Genomic DNA, 17,709 nt, shown 5'->3' on the forward strand with positions numbered 1-17,709 from the left:
AACAAATAAAACATACAAAAGCCGAAAAGTTCAACTATGAGCACAAAAATGCCTTTTAAAAGAGCATTTACACGCTGTTTCAAACAGTATATGCGACCTTTGAAAAATTCTTGTTTGATTGTCAGATTAAATTCAACAATTCGTCCAAACGATTTCATATTGACACACATTTTCAAACTGACACTCCATACAAATTTCAAAACAATAATGGATGACCCAATCTCTCCATTTGTGTGTATGGGTGTATTTTTCTTTTTAATAAAACAATTCATTTATCAATGAATTACGCATGGTGACTTGTTTCTACAACTGTTTATTTTTTTCATTCATTAATACGGTTTTCTTTTGCGGCATGTCGGCTTTTTAAAAAATTTTCTTGTATACTTTTGTTCCATTGTGTGTATGTGTGTGTTCGTTTTTTTCTTTTTTTTCTTAATTTTTTTTTTTTTTCATATCGCCTAGTTTTTATTTTCGTTGTATTTCATACTGGACCCTCAAACGTTGATTATCCATGGTAACCGAAGTTTCTTTTTTCAAACCCAGCCTTGCATGAGTGGACTAGTCACGTTCACCAAATATGCGTATATGTTGCATTGTTCTTATTTAGATAACGACTTATACATTTGTTGTTGTTCATGTTAGTAAGAGTCTTAGTGTGTTCATGTGTGTGATCATGTTGTGAGATGTTAGATATTATATATATTCATTGTGAGTGTTCATATGGTTGAAAGATGGAGACAGGTCTTATATATAACGAGACCTACAGGTAGGGTACAGGTTACTACAGGAGAGCCGAGCATGTAATACAACGAGAGGAGATTTATGATACACTGATAGATAGACCGAGAGATAGTGCGTTTGGCATTTACGTTTGACAGTTGTACATATAATATAAACACATTACCTTTCTCATCGTAATGATGAACACAGGAAGACGGCAGTTATAAAAAACATCATGATCGTTTATTCTTCGACCGGTCGGAAATGATTACTTCACTTCAAGGGTTCAAAGTTGTTATATGGTTTCTTCTAAGCCTCCCGCCTCCCAGAGAGTGCCCTGGCTCTAACTGAGAATCGGTCTGATCTCTTCTGCTTCTCTCATCTGACTGATCTGATACGATACGATCTTCCTTAACTAACTTCGAACTCTTTCTTATATTGAGAAATCATTCCTGCCATGACGTCACAGCATGACCAGCACGTGCCTCTCAGACACACGGCCTGAATGCCTTCTCTAACCTAATTTACGTAACTCACTTTACAAATAACATTTTCCATTCTCTTTGTTTTACAAAGGAATTTAAGCTACTTGTTAATTCTGTGACCGATATTTTTATTATGCATTCTTTCTAAGAATGTGAATAGTTTTTCCAGCGAAATTTTATTTATAAAATATTTTAAAAGAATTAACAATTTAACTGGACATTTCATTTAAAACCTATTGTCCTTTAAAACTTATCTACAAGGTTCGATCCTCGTTTTATCTGATATCATTTTCATTTAACTAATTCTCTCTCTTTTTTTTTACTTACATGAAAAGGGGACAGCTCTTTTTTCCTTTATCGTCATTAATGAACATTGTATAACCCATCCTAAGTAATGTGCCTCTCCATTATAAGTAATGACTGTCCCCTCCTTTGTTAAAAGAACTGATCACCCTCTCTCTCCTCCTAGGCTAATATAGTGTTATAACATCCACAGAACTGTATAAATGTCTTCTCTCCGTCATCAAATTGTATTACATGTCCCCTATGTAACAAGAATACTTTCAGTCTTCATTAGTGCTCGTTGCAATGTAGTGACAGTTCCTCTCATTTTCACTTTTCGACTTATTACGACAGCACTTCTGACAAAATATAATTATCTCTCTCCTTTTTATTATTATTATTATTATTATTGATATTAACAATAATGTTGCTGTTATTCCAATTCCTATATACCACCCTGTTTTATTTTGTTTAGTAGTTGTCTCATTAGTTGGCTCAGTTGATGGCGTTTGGCGAGTTTCGTTTTTTGTATATATAATTTTCCCATTAGAAATATATATTGGTTTAGAAGGATCATCATTTGCTTTAAACAAAATTTGGAGACATTCACCATGATTGATATTTAGGGTTTTATCTAGCTCAAACATGGCCATATTATGTGACTCGGTATGAGTAGTATTCCAACATTTTATGCGTCGCTCCTTGTTATATTTGCAGAGAATGAACAAAATCGATCGATTATTGATATTTTTCACTACGGCAGCCAAAATAGTGTGAAACTGACCATCTTGATCTGGGCGCGTCACATTTATCATGCTGTTCACTGAAAAATATAAGTGCAAATTGAAGGCAATTTTAGTTTAATGGTACAAATTATGTATGTGTTTAGATTGTGGCTAAAGCCTTATAATTAAAAAAAGGAATGTAATTGTGATAGAATTGGAGGCAACCTGGGTGGGGAGGGGGTTGAACAGCAAGATGTTTTTTGCACTACATTTAACTTTCTACGTGTTTTACGGCATTCCAATCATAGTGTTGAAAAAGCTTCGACCAGGACTTTCCCCCATACTTACAAAACTGTTTAAGCGTTGCCTTAAGGAGAAATGCTTTCCAACAACCTGGAAAACCTCGTCAGTATGCCCTGTATTTAAGAATTCAGGTGATAAGTCATCTCCCTCTCAGTACAGATCAATACGTCTCATGTGTGTCATGAATAAGTTAGTGGAATCCATATTAAATAAAGAAGTAGTCAACCACCTCAGCAGAAATAACCTTCTTAGTGACACACAATATGGTTTCCGTTCTGCTAGATCTACAGCAGAGGTGCTAACGGTTATATTTCATAGGATTAGTGAATCTCTTGACAAAGGCTTCCTTTCTAGTGCAATTGCTCTTGACATATCAAAGGCCTTCGATAAGGTATGGCATAAGGGCCTACTTCACAAGATTTCCAGCCATGGTATAACTGGAAATGTTTTCTCAATTATTAAATCATTTCTCTCTGATAGTCTCATAAGAGTAGTGGTTGATGGGCAGAAATCAAAGGCCCACAGTATTAATGCTGGAGTCCCTCAATTCTGGGCCCAACTTTCTAACTGATCTACATCAATGATTTCCCAAAACACATACTTAAATCATTCGTTGACATCTATGCTGATGACACGACCATCTACGGCAACACATCAAAGGCCGTAAATGACAAAGTTCTCTCTGATTCTCTCTCCTCTGATCTTGAGCGCATGGTACAATGGGGAAAAGGTAGCTGGTTACTTTTAATGCATCTAAAACCAAGCTCCTATCTTTATATCATGAATGCTCTGATCCCCAACTGGCATTAATTAAAATGGATGGCTCTCGTCTTGGGGAGGCTCCATGTTTTGACAAGCTTCTGGGTTTGACCTTTACTTCTGATCTGAAATGGAACACGTACATCAAGTCTGTTGCCCAAGTCGCTGGGAAAATTGTAGGATCCTTCTACCGCTCCAGAAGATATCTCACTACTGATACAATTCTCTATCTGTATAAAAGCCAAGTACGTCCAAGGATGGAGTACTGCTGCCACATCTAGGCTGGAGCTGCTAAAATCAGGCTATCCTGCCTTGACAGAGTACAAAATAGTCTTCGTCGCTTAGTGGGGGATGCCCTTTTCTCTTCCCTGCAACCTCTCTCCCACAGAAGAGACATTGTGAGCCTGTCGTTGTTTTATCGTTATTTCCATGGCAAGTGCTCGTCCGAGCTCCAATCTTTGGTCCCCCCCCGCCAATCTTTCACAAAAAACACCCGTCTAGCTGAAACCACTGTCAATAATTTTCCCCACTCTTTATCTGTGCCTAAATCAAAACGTAGATTTCATGAACAAAGCTTCTTTCTTAGAAGTGCACGCCTGTGGAATTCTCTTCCGTTTACCTGTTTCCCACCTGACTACAACTTGGATGTCTTCAAGTCTAACGTAAACAAATTCCTGCTGAATCGCCCCCTTAAGTAAGACACTTTATCAAATCTCCAATACTAACTATTACTACGATACTATCCCATTGATTACTGTACATGCAATAACTCTTATCCCCGAGTGGCTTCCGGGCCTTGAAATGTGGTGACCTCCATGTAAAAAAATAAGTTCATATTTACTGATTTGCATTGTGATTATCTTGAAAAATAAATGGATATACGAAGTTAAAAAAAATATCAAAACAAATAAGACCTTCTTTCGTTTGTCTATTTTTGTTCATACGTCACGCCAATACAACAGCTGATTCCCTGCATTGCCATAGCCTTCTTATATTCCTCCATATCTATTCATCAGCAATGCTTCCAGCAAACTACCTTTCTCTATTAAAAATGTTCATATTAAACATAGCCCAATCATATTTTATTCATACTTTTTTTTTTTTTTTTTACATTTGTTCAGTTTAAATAAGACATATTACCACTAGAGCATAAGGAATTACTGTAATAGGAGGCAGATTTATAAGGAGAGGGAAAACATTGTCAGGGAGTTGGTCAATAAGATCTTTGTACATATTACATTTAAATTTTTGTTTGTTTGACACTGTTGTAAATCAGGAAGCAGGGTGGGAATTTATAAATGCTAGAAGCTATTAGAGTACAAAATTTATGATGAAGGGGTGAGATTTTGTCTTTAATTGAACGGATCAGTAGTATTTTCGTTGAAGTGCAGTGAGCTCAGTAGAGCACATTTTATTGAAGTATTTGCAAAACAAGCACAATGATGCGACAGAGATTGGAGTTTGACAGATAGTTCAGGTTAGAAATCCTTCTTTTGTATTTTATCAAGGTTGGAGTGACTAGTTGTTGGTACACCAGCGCAAATGTGCCCTGGTGAATGATGTAAGCTACTGGCAAATGCGAGGTTTTCTAGCCCGGTAGAGAGAGCCTATCTTTTTTCAGCAGATTTGGCAACATGAATTTTTATAACATATTAAAAATATCATTAACTTTTAAAAAATTTTTATTCACTATTATATACAAATATATACTCATCTTATATACTCATATTATATTCATAAATTATAAAGTGTAATTAACAGAATAATACAAAATTCAAGCAGTTTTAGTAGAAGCTTTTGTTTGACATTAAGAAAATATTAACTTTTTTTTATTTGGTATTCAGGAAGTTATATCTTGTCATTTTTTAAGTTTTCAATATTATAATTTTAAAAATAGTGTTTTAGTGTTAAGTTAATAGTAAATATTTTGTATTTTTGAATTAAATTCTGACTTAAAATTATCATTAAGATGAAATTAACACTTTGGCAATATTTTTGGTTATTTTCATCGTGGAGACTCTTATCTTGACCCGTTGAATGAAGTACAGTATTTTGTGTGACCTTGAATTTTTATCTTTTGAATGAATTTCAACCTTCGCCCTTTTTTCCCCAATTTGAGTCTGATTCTAATAACAGTTACCACTAAGAATATTTCAGTCTGATCGTATAAATACTTTATCTACGTTTCTGTGGAATAACATTTTTGTAATATTTCAGGAAATACAAGAATAAATGCTCAGATAAAACTTTTACTCATCCTAACGTTGTCAGGTGGACCTATATATATAGAGTTTTTGTAAACTATTTTTATGGTTCACCACTTTAACTGTCTCCTTCCCCATATCTCTGTCATATCTTTCTGACTAAGGTTCTTAAAATGTTTTACAGTGTTTTTTAATGTTACAAAATACTTACATGCCACATATCCCTTAGGAATATACTTTACATCTGGTGTAACTGAAATTGAAAGAAACAAATTATTATTAAAGTTGTGGCAATTTATAGAATAAAAATTCAAGACACACACAAAAAGATACATAACAATGTAATATGTAAAATTCAAGAATAACCCTAATTACTTATGTAGTGCCGTATCTAGTAGGCGGCGATCATATCTGAATTACTCTTTGAGCTTCACAAATGAACACATAAAATATTACTCAAATCGAAATAAGAACAAGACAAGATAGCTACCCACAGGATAAAGGCCGACAGGAGTTATTTTGTTTTTTCCTGAATTGTATATATGACATCGTTATGCAATTTTCTCTTTGAGAACTTTGTTTTTTTTTTTTTTTTTTTTTTTTTTTTTTTTTGATGATGATGAATCAACGCAAGGAAATATCCAATATTGACATACAAATAGTAATTGTTTCTTGCGAAGGAAATGAATCTGTAAAATGGACTGGAGGTTTTATTTTTGAAAAAAAAAAAAAAAAAAAAAAAAAAAAAAAGAAAGATTGGTAAGATAAATATATAACAGGTTAGAGGTATTCAAGATTGATAACTCGGGTTATGACAAGGGAATATTCTTTTCATTATTTTGACTCTCGAGTACATATCAGTTAATATCTTATATGTTTTCGATAGAGTGTTATGGTTCTCGGTTGATTAACTGTGTCGGATATATACTCGAGAGTCAAAACAATGAAAAGAATATTCTCTTGTCATAGTCCTAGTGATAACTAATAAATTTAATGAGGTTATTAAGAGTACTCAATAAAAGAAGAGCAAGGTATATTTTTATTAATATAAACAAATTTACATGGGCATAATAATGTTTCGGACAAATGATTGGTTAAAACCAGACGTTCTCTGCTTCTGGTTTTGTGACTGAATATATGATTGCAACCAATTATTCGGTCACCTGACGAGGACTTCTGGTTTTAATCGACCATTTGTCTGCATGCCCTGTGTCGTAACCATGTAAATTTGTTTATATATATATATATATATATATATATATATATATATATATATATATATATATATATATATATTATTGGTAGTATTGTTTAGTTATTTAAACGAAAACAAAATGTGTCTACCAAAGAGTGCTCAATGTTTAGACAGAGCAATATGAATATGTTGAATATGAAAACTAGTGCCACTAGTTTTCATATTCAACATTTTCATATTCAACATATATATATATATATATATATATATATATATATATATATATATATATAGTCCTGGTCAAAATCATAAGACCACTTAAGAAAGTAAGCGTTTACGCATATTATCGAATTTTTAATCAAACAAATGATTGAAACCATTGCCAAAGGGGAAAATATGATGGAAAAAAATGAGATCTGCTTCATTCGAAACCTTAACCCTGATCTAATAATTATTTTTAAAAAAAAAAACAAGCATTTTCACCTATCTAAAACATATAAGATATTAACTGATATATACTCGAGAGTCAAAATAATGAAAAGAATATTCTCTTGTCATAACCCGAGTTATCAATCTTGAATACCTCTAACCTGTTATATATTTATCTTACCAATCTTTCTTTTTTTTTTTCAAAAATAAAACCTCCAGTCCATTTTACAGATTTTGACCAGGACTGTGTATATATATATATATATATATATATATATATATATATATATATATATATATATATATATATATATATATATATATATATATATATATATATATATATATTATAAACAATCTAAATTTATTGTTCGACTAAATACTCCAAAATTTACAAAGTCCTTATTCCGTAGAGTTTCAAAGAATGTTATTCTTGTTAGTCTTCTTTGAAACTCTGCGGAATAAGGACTTTGTAAATTGTTTTTTGGAGTATTCAGTCGAACAATGAATTTTGATTGTAAAGCTCAACTGACAGTTTTAATTTTCTTTCTCTTTTAGTAAGCTCTACTTTCTATTGCGTATTGAGTTTTTTTTAAAATTCAGTTGGGATAAAATTTTCTATATATAAATACTGTTATTTATATTAGTTTGAAGTTTACCATTGCGTATATCAGGTGAACACTACATCCCTTTGTTTTCATTAATATATATATATATATATATATATATATCATATATGTACACACATATATATACACATATATATATATACATATATATACATATATATATACATACATATATATACATATATATATACATACATATATATACATATATATATATATATATATATATATATATATATATATATATATATATATAAAGAGGATCAAACAAGTAATTCAGGATTCTTTAAATGCTAGAATGGGATTTTAACAGGATCGAGCGATAGCTGTATGGCATACTCTTTTAGGAGTAGGTATTACATAATATGGAAGTTCATTAATTAGTTAATTAATTACTTAGGGTCCAATGTTAGTTATGCCAAACTATACAATTAAAATAAAAAATAAAAGGTAAAGAAAAAAGAATAATAAGAAAGCGTACTCCATAGCACTACCGTTCAATCCTGTTAATATCCCACTCTAGCATATTTAAAGTGCCGTAATTATCTAATAATACCCTGAATAGTCCTCTTCCCCCTTCAATAATACCTGAATTACCATCTGCCCCCTATGCAAGGCACCCAAATATGCCTATTGCTAGACATCACATCCATATCTTGTTACCTAGTATATCTCCTCTTCTTCTGATGAGAAGCATTAGGCTTCAAAATGCCTGACATGACGAGCTTTCACAACCCCAACACACTATATTGTATTCGCTTGTTTTCAAATTGATCAATAAATCTATATGCATCAGTATATATTTTTCTATTGTCAATATCTTTTCCTCTTGTATATATATATGTGTGTGCGCGCATGTGTGTACAATCAACACATGCAGACGACAATCAAAGCAGACAAAATATGAATAAAAAGAATATAACTAGAACAAGATAAATGATATAATTTTTATATATCATATCTCGATTACTTTTGGAAATGAACACATAAATATATATCATTCTTGGTGAATAAAAAAAAATATAAAATGAAAAATCTATAAAAAGCAAAACACGATGTAATGAATACTAAACATATTATTAATATAATAAATATAATAAATACAATATAAAATATAAAATAAAATAAAAAAAAAAGGATATATTATTTAATTAATTGAAATGTTTATTGAGATGAGTATTATTTATGCATCTATTTATTGCGGACTATTATCCTTGTCTTTTTAGTTGTTGTTTTACAAGGTTTCGGCCAACTATTCCTCTGGCCTTCATCAGGTGGTAACTGTGACGGGATAGGAACTCCAAATCTCCTAACTGCATTCTCAGCAATTACTGCCTTCCATAGTTGATTTTGTCTCTCCACATTTTGGCCAACTAAGACGGCCAGAGGCTTGGTTGACCAAAACATGCCATAGTGCCACGGCTTGCACAAAAACCGCACGGTGATTCTAATAGTTTTCCAATGACAATTGTGTGGATTAATATATTTAGAATAATCCTTGAAAACATCTTTCCAACAATAAATAGCAAAGATATGCCCCTAAAATTGCTGCAGTCCGACTTCAAATCCTTCTTATACAATTACACAAGTATTGCATCTTTCTAGTTTTGAGGAACTTCACCACTTCCCATACACTTTGGATAACTTACTCCAAGAGATCGATTAATTTCTCACCGATATTCTTTAGAATCTCTGCTGTTATGCCATACATTCCATTTAAACGTAGTAGTGTTCGTGTGTGGGTGTGTCTGTGCGTATAACTGTCCTATAGTCCACACCACTAGACAGATCATGACTACACCTGATATGATTAAGATCTCCCATCTAGGGATGGTGCTAACCATTTTTTAAGGTTAAGGTCAAAGTTCAAGGTTATAGTCTATGTATATATACTCTCCTACAGCCCACATTACTGGACCGATCATGACCAAACCTAACATGATGATGGTTTCTGACCAAGGATGATGCGCACCATTTTTCAAGATCAAAGGTTAAGGTCATATTTAGTGCGGTTCTTACAACATCCAATTACTACAAAGGGGCCTGCAAAACGGGTACCTGATTGTACAGCAAAGTCCCACAAAAAGCTCAGGTATCTTCTTTGCTAGTATATATATATATATATATATATATATATATATATATATATATATATATATATATATATAGGCATGAAGGTGAGTAAATATACATAATACTCATACATGTACACAGGTAGGCATAAACATTGTCAAGAATAATTGAAAACGATTATTTCAACTCGAAAAAAATGCAAACCCTTCATGCAGTTATGTGGAAGTTATTAAGTGTTTGTAAATTACTGTATTTAAAATTAATACAGATTTCCGACGTTTAGTTAAGTTTATCTTTGCAGCTAAATCTTCTGATTTCTAATTTCTAAGATAAGCACAGATAACAAGGTGCATTTAGAGATTTACACATCTTAGTTTCCTTTATCACTTTCTACTGAATTTTTGGCAATTTTATTATTATCGAAATTATGAATAAGCAATAATAATAACAATAAATATAATTGACATAACTTAAGAGAAAAGAACATGTATTATGTGATTAAGAGAAAAGAACATGTACAATGTGATGAAGATATTAATGTTTTTAGCCAATTTTTCGTTATTCCAGATGTGAGTACTAAGCATTGATGATTATTTCAGTTCGCCATCTTTGAAAGAGTCAGCTCTCAAATCGTAGAGTACAAAGAAGTCTAAAAATAAGTAACTTATTGGCGAGTTATTTCCCTTTGATTAATCTATGTATCTATAAAAGTGAACGGGTCTGTGTGTCTGTCTGTGTGTGTCTGTGTGTGTGTACATTTCCCTACACAATAACTCTGTCAATTTTCAGTCTACAGACTCGAAATTTGATATACAGGGTACTGAGATTTGGAAAAATCTTTGTGATCGGTTTTAGGCCAGAAATTTGGCGATTAAGGGTTCAAAATTCAACGATTTGACCTTTGAGAACTCTACCAAACTCCTCCGACAATTTGATGGTATAAACAATTGAAATTTTAGATATAGGTTCTTTGGACACGGATCTAACTTAATAACTTGATTTGAGCCTAAAACAATAAATGTGAAGGACAGGTAAAATTATTTTAACTTTGACCCCTATTATGACAATAGGGGTCAAAGTTTTTACCTCTGCGGTCTCTACCATATTACTCAGACAATTTCTGATCTAAACATTTGAAATTTTACATAAAGGATATTCAGAGATAGGCCAAGCTTTTTAATCGGTTTGGGTAAAAATTTTTTAGTCGTAATATATAAATGTATGTATGTATGTATGTTTGCCAGTCTGCCTAAAACTTTCGACAGAGGCAACGAATTTTACAAAAGCAGTATCGTTTTGAATTCGACCTTTCAGACGACAGTTATCGAAAAATTGGCTAAAAACATTAATATCTTCACCTAAGCACTTTTCTACGGGGATGGGTCCCTTTTTTGCCGATATTTTCGAAAGTCATCTGTATAAAAGCTAAGTACGTCCAAGGATGGAATACTGCTGCCACATCTGGGCAGGAGCTGCAAAAAACAGCCTATCCTGCCTTGACAGAGTACAAAATAGACTTTGTGGTTTAGTGGGGGATGCCCTTTTCTCTTCCCTGAAACCTCTCTCCCACAGAAGAGATGTTGCGAGCCTGTCTTTGTTTTATCCATATTTCCATGGCAGGTGCTCGTCTGAGCTCCAATCCCTCTCCCCCCCCCTCGCCAATCTTTCACGAGAAACACCCGTCTGGCTTAAACTACTATCAATAATTTTCCCCACTCTTTATCTGTGCCTAAATCCAAATGTAGATTCCATGAGCAAAGCTTCTTTCTTAGAACTGCACACCAGTGGAACTCTCTGCCGCTTGCCTCTTTCCCACCTGACTACAACTTGGCCGTCTTCAAGTCCAACATCCTCTCCTTTTGATTTTCTAGCCTTAATGTAAACATAAGTCACTTCCGGTTTGGCGGTGGTCATAACAACAAAGACGTCAGGTTTTTTCCTCGTTCTTTTCTTCCTTCGCGGTATGGGTTTGAGCCTGCCTTCCTACTACCACTTTTATTTTTTTTTGCTCAACAGACACCTCCAAACGCCGGGCTGAAATGCTAGTATTTTCTAAGCTTAAATATGATACTTCTTTTTTTTAGGCATCTTTAACGTTCAGGATATGATGAAACCTATTACTTAAATAAATCAAAAGCCAGTGTGTATATTCAGCACTTCAGTTCTGACAGTTTCTGAAATTAATGCCCTTAGCAAGACACCATAACTGACTTTACTTAAACATACCACAAGTTACCTATCATAAATAGTTATATAAATAATATTCTATGATAATATTACGTACCTAGTGGAACCTGTGGAAATTCCACAGAGGATTCACTCATATGTAATATATTGATGTTGGCATTCTGTAGATATTTAGCGCAAATGGAGATGCTCTGATATTATTGTAGCTATTTTGTTAAAACTGCAAAAGTATTTATCCAAGCTAGCAGGAACGCCTGTCGTAACCAGATCGTAAAATATGCTTAAATATGATATTTTAATTCTTGCAGATTTCGTATATATAATATACACGAAATCGATATAGAGTTAATGTTCTATCGATTTTTATATATCATAAAGTTTCGATTTCAAAAATAAAAAAAATATATATCGATATGATTTGAGTGCATTAACCTGAATCGGAACCGAAATAAAAACTTATGAAAAAAAAAAAAAAAAAAAAAAAAAAAATATATATATATATATACTTGTTTATTGTTATATAAACATGCTCACATCCCGCTGCTACAAATAGCCACTTGATTCATTGAACTTTTGAATAGTCAAGTCGCTGCCTGATGATATCTGTTGTTTGATTGAAACAAGTGGCTATTTGTAGCAGCGGGATGTGAGCATGTTTATATAACAATAAACAAGTATTATCAGCTCTTTTTATTGAGCACTATCTAACAACCTCGTTGAATTCATTAGTCCATTACTTTTGAATATAAAAAAACCCGAGTATATATATATATATATATATATATATATATATATATATATATATATATATATATATATATAACTTGAGTTCCTTCAGCTATAATCGAAATCAAAACAAAAACTTATAAAGAATTTTTGATAAAATTATTTCTAAAAAAAAAAAAAATAGATTACTAAGATGTCATCAGCTAAAATCGAAGCCGAAACCAAAATTATGAAGAATTCTTGATAAAATCATTTTTTAAAAATAGATTATTGGAGTGCCATTAGCTATAATCAAAACCGAAACCAAAATTATGAAGAATTCTTAGTAAAATTATTTATTACAAGAAATGGAAGTACATAACAATTAAATGACCCGGATATAAGTGTGACACAGAAAATAACACACGCTATCATATTGATATATAGATTATTCTGTTATAAAATGTAAATACTAAATTGAATATTTTATAAAAAATATTCAATTTATATATTTATATTTACCTGTTATATATTTCTGATCAGAAAATATGGAAGATATTAACTTACCTGATACAATCAGAACCACCATTGACTGAAATAAAATAAAAATAAAATAAAAATACATAACAAAAACAATACGATACAGATAGAAATGACCGTTCAATGTGTAAAATGTGTATGAGATTAAAAAATTTAATTTGTCAAAATATGTTATTGACTTCAAAATACTGCAAAAGAAAATAATAATGTAATTCAGTTTATGTTTCTGGAAATCATCAGTCGGTTTTATTTGGTTTTATAATTTTCTGCAATAATTCAAACCAAACTGCCTCTCTGAAAAAGTAAAATTTAGAGAAGGTAGGAGTATATTTCACTCATTATAAAATAATCTACTGTCACTGCCCCATCAATCACTGGGAACTGAACTTCATCAGATCTGCATCTCAGAAAAGACTGTTATTATTTCATGTACTCATTGTGTGAAATTATCTTTTATTATCTCTTCATGAAAAAACAATATAACTGTGATAAACGATTTTCTTTTCATTTTATCCAAACGATATAGGCATTAAGAGCCGAAATACTTTATTCTTTATGCCATTTTAATTTTTCTTCTTATAAATATAAATGACGTTAAGGAGTAGGGAGAATGCAACATTTCAAATTGGTAAATTTATTATAAGCTTGTTACAGTGGAAGCATTGTTAAATTATTACATTAGCGACCAATTTACATCAACAAAATAACATAATCTAAAATATCCGAGTGCCATTAACTACATCAAAACCGTGTTTGACTAAGTAAAAGTGACGATAAATAACTTAAAGAAACAACCCTAAACTAATCCTAACATAATCCTAAACTAAGTTTTATGTTTACTTTGAAAAAAACTATTTACTTCCAATCATATCTAGAAGCACCAAAACAAACAAAAACTAACCAAACTTACCCCCCCCCCAAATCCACATAAAGTGATCTCTCTGCTCAAACATTTGACGGATATTTTAAATACTTTTATATTAAATGGTTTAAAATAATAGCAAACCAATAAGTTGTTTTATAGCTAATTTCTAACTTAAATAATTTGGTAGATTTGTGAATTAACTAATCCAGTGACCCATTCTTCAAATATTTTAAGCAGTTATGTGTGGCACAACGTTAAAAAAAGAAAGAAAAGAAAGGAGGAAAACAAAACAATGATTTTAGCATTTTAAGTGGGTATCAGTTCTGCATACAAATTTAATGTAAACTCTATTATATATGAAAGGCACTCTCTCTCTGTGTTAGTTTGATCTCTATGGACTCCAAAATGGCCAGGCCTGTTTCTTTGTAATTTCACACAAATGTACTTCATGGCCATGGGAGTGTACTTTGATAGATCTTGTATCAAAATATCTCTGATAAGTATCGAAAATCGATAATAAAAACCCCCCCAAAACATTAAAGAAGGAACAGTCCGATTGTGACTAAAGTTAACACTTTTATATATACATCACAAGTGCATGTGAGAAATTTTACCACCACACAAGCAGAAAGGTCCAATGTATAAAATCAACAGTTGGTTCTCTGGTAGGACAGAGGCGCGTTCAAAATGAATGTTTCTATTTAGAGCACACTTGAAACATGATACTTAATATTTGCATTTTAATTCAAGTAAATAAAAAAATAATTTTATAAAATCAACAGTAAGTTCTTTACAGTGCAATGTAGACTACAAGTCACTGCGAGGAAGCATGTGAGATACCTCCCGGTACCGTATAGTGAGTCCCCGACTAGAGCAGGCATTCAATCAATTTGATTGACAAAGGGGTGACTTACTGATTTTGATGACAGTAAAAGTATTGAAAATATGCAGTATTTGTTGATCCTTATTCAATTCTGGGCAACGTCAGGTCTCCTTGCTAGTCTCCCATAAAATGATTCCTCACTTCCCAGGTATTCTAACATTTTCCAACAATTAACCAGTTTTTATGGGAGAGTAATTCTATGCATTATTTTTCAGAAAATTCTTTTTTGTTTTGTTTTGTTTTGTTTCGGGGTTGTATGACTTTTACCACTCGAATTTAGGGTTAGTGATAAATAAATGTAGTTTACTATCCAAAAAAAAGAAGAGTCTTAAAATGGGGGATAATTTTAAGCTAAATTTATATATGAAACTGATTCCCAGCCTAATTTTTTTTTTTTTCAGCGATGTTCACAGATAATCACCCTAATAGTAGAATCTCATTTTTAGGGAACGGGATGTAGCTTAAGTTGTTTATCTACAAATTTACTGAAATATGTCATAATCATGTATGAAGTGGCGTGATCATCATCAACATTATCATCATCTTCAGTTTAATGCCTGTTTTACATGCTAGCGTATGTTAGACGATAAACTAACCTATCTCTGACAAGGTCTTTATTTATCACCCTTTTTTTTTTTTTTACTTATGTTCACCCCCTAACATATTGCTATTTGGACATAAGGGGCTACTATTTGGAACCATGCCTAAGAAAGATTAACAAGATATTGGTTTACGTTATATTTAAACTTCTGCGTATCAGGGAAGCAGGTAGCAGGAAGGGAATTCCAAAGTCTAGCTGATCGAGGGAAGAAACTATTAGAGTAGAAAGCTTTCTGGCATTTAGGGACCTCAACAGTGAAAGGGTGTGGTTTTATTACTAAGCAGGTTTGTCGAGAGGGCACTAGTTCAATAAGTTCATCAGAGTATATTCATTAAAATACTTATAAAACAGGCACAGGGATGCAACATTACGGTGATGGGACAGGGGTTAGAGTTTAGTTGACAAAATGGAACCTATTCAGTTGAAGACTCTTTTTTGAACCTTACCCAAGAGGAAGAGACTAGTAGTAGATGCATCAACCCAGATGTGACAACAATACTCCATGCATGGGCGAATGCTGGTTTTGTAAAGGTACAGAATACTCTCAGGTGTGAGTAGTCTTCTAGCACGATTAGAGGAAACCCAACTTCTTCGTAGTAGCCTTCGCCATGTCCTCAATATATTTGTTCCAGTTCATATTGCCTGCGAATGTTAAGCTGAGGAGTTTGAAGAAAGAATTATCAGGTGGGGCGTTTTTGTGATGGATATAGGTGGTTGGAGAAGCTTCTTGTAATTGGTAAAGCAGAGCAGCTTAGTCTTACTAGCATTAAACGTTACCATCCATTTACGGCCCCATTCCACTATGGTCTGCGAGTCATATTTCTAAGGATTCTGCCATTTTGATTCATGTACATCCATTCCTCTTTTGTGCATGTTATAAAGCATTGTATCATCAGCAAATATACCAATCTCGGACACAACATTATTTGGAAGCTCGTTAATGAATATCCAGAATCATAATGGTCCAGGGTCTGATCCATGAGGCACTGCCACATTAATGTTAAGCTGTTTGGATGTGCGTCCATCAATTACAACCTGGATGTTGCGAGTCTATCTCTGTTCTATCGTTATGTTCATTGCAAGTGCTCGACTGAACTCTAATTAGTGGTTTCCCCTTGCCAAATTTTCACAAAAAACACTCGACTAGCTACACCCACTATATACGATTTCACCCACTCTCTATCTGTGCCTAAATCTAAACACAGATTCCATGAACAAAGCTTCTTTTCCAAAACTGTCTATCCATGAAACACTTCCGCTGGCCTGCTACCCGGTTGAATATAACATGTTAGCCTTCAAATCCAACATAAAGTTCTTGTTTAGCCGTCACCATAAATAATGAAATTCTACCAAATCTACACTATTAACGATAACTACACTCTTAGCCTCGAATGGTCTTATGGCCTTGATAAGTAGTTACTTCTAGATAACAAAAAAGGGATTCTGAAATGTTCATAGTTGATTGCATAGGGCTTAATTTTACCTTCATTTGATTCAATAACATTAATAAAAAAGTACTTACTATTGTCACGACAATGAAAGTTGCTGCATATTTGAACAGAAACATTATCTGAAAGTAAATTATAATGAACACATTACTATAAGCAGTTTGTTTGGATTGTTTTACCGCACATTAACCCCTTCTAGGCCATTTAATGGCGAAACATTAGTTGACGTACGGTAGCTGAAAGTTAAATTTTACTAATGCTTCAGATAAACTTTGGAGCTCTTATTAATTGTTACAACCTAGCATCCCTCTAACACTAACAATGTTTTTAGCTAGTTGTGAGAGATTCTGACGGAAAGAAAGATAGAAAAGAAAGAGAGTGTCATGATGGACAGGAAAAAAAGTAAGAAAGAACCTTCACGTGCGATGTATGCAGAATCCTCTTCCATATTTACCTGTCGATTATTTTTGTTGACGATTTTTTTTGTTTTTTAAAGATGACTAAATATTCGGTACTAGCGGGGGAACCCGGCGTTGCCCGAGTGTTTGTTTCCGGGACGGGGGGGGGGAGTTTTAAAAAATGTTATGGTAGGTAAGTAGGAAGGATCAAACCCGGAGTCATGAGTAAAAGTAGGAAAATAAAGTGTGAAAAAAAAAACAAAAAAAAAAACATCTGC

The 17,709-nt window shown here is 32.7% G+C and overlaps 1 protein-coding gene across 5 annotated transcripts in view; it reads right to left on the reverse strand.

The window, feature by feature from the left end:
* Nucleotides 1-17,709, reverse strand: part of LOC145293051 (uncharacterized) — a 194,114-nt gene that overhangs the window by 146,474 nt on the left and 29,931 nt on the right. For all 5 annotated transcript variants that reach the window (XM_080139389.1, XM_080139371.1, XM_080139400.1 and 2 more), the window contains exons 2-4: nt 17,108-17,155; nt 13,264-13,288; nt 5,690-5,731 (exon numbers count right to left, since the gene is read on the reverse strand). In XM_080139389.1, the coding sequence (XP_079995515.1) occupies nt 5,690-5,731; nt 13,264-13,288; nt 17,108-17,152 (112 nt within the window). In that variant the 5' untranslated portion in view covers nt 17,153-17,155. The remainder of the gene's footprint in view (nt 1-5,689; nt 5,732-13,263; nt 13,289-17,107; nt 17,156-17,709) is intronic.

This window comes from Euprymna scolopes, chromosome 2, assembly GCF_053919585.1.
Source record: "Euprymna scolopes isolate OS-2025 chromosome 2, ASM5391958v1, whole genome shotgun sequence".
NCBI classification, from domain to species: Eukaryota; Metazoa; Mollusca; class Cephalopoda; order Sepiida; family Sepiolidae; genus Euprymna; species Euprymna scolopes.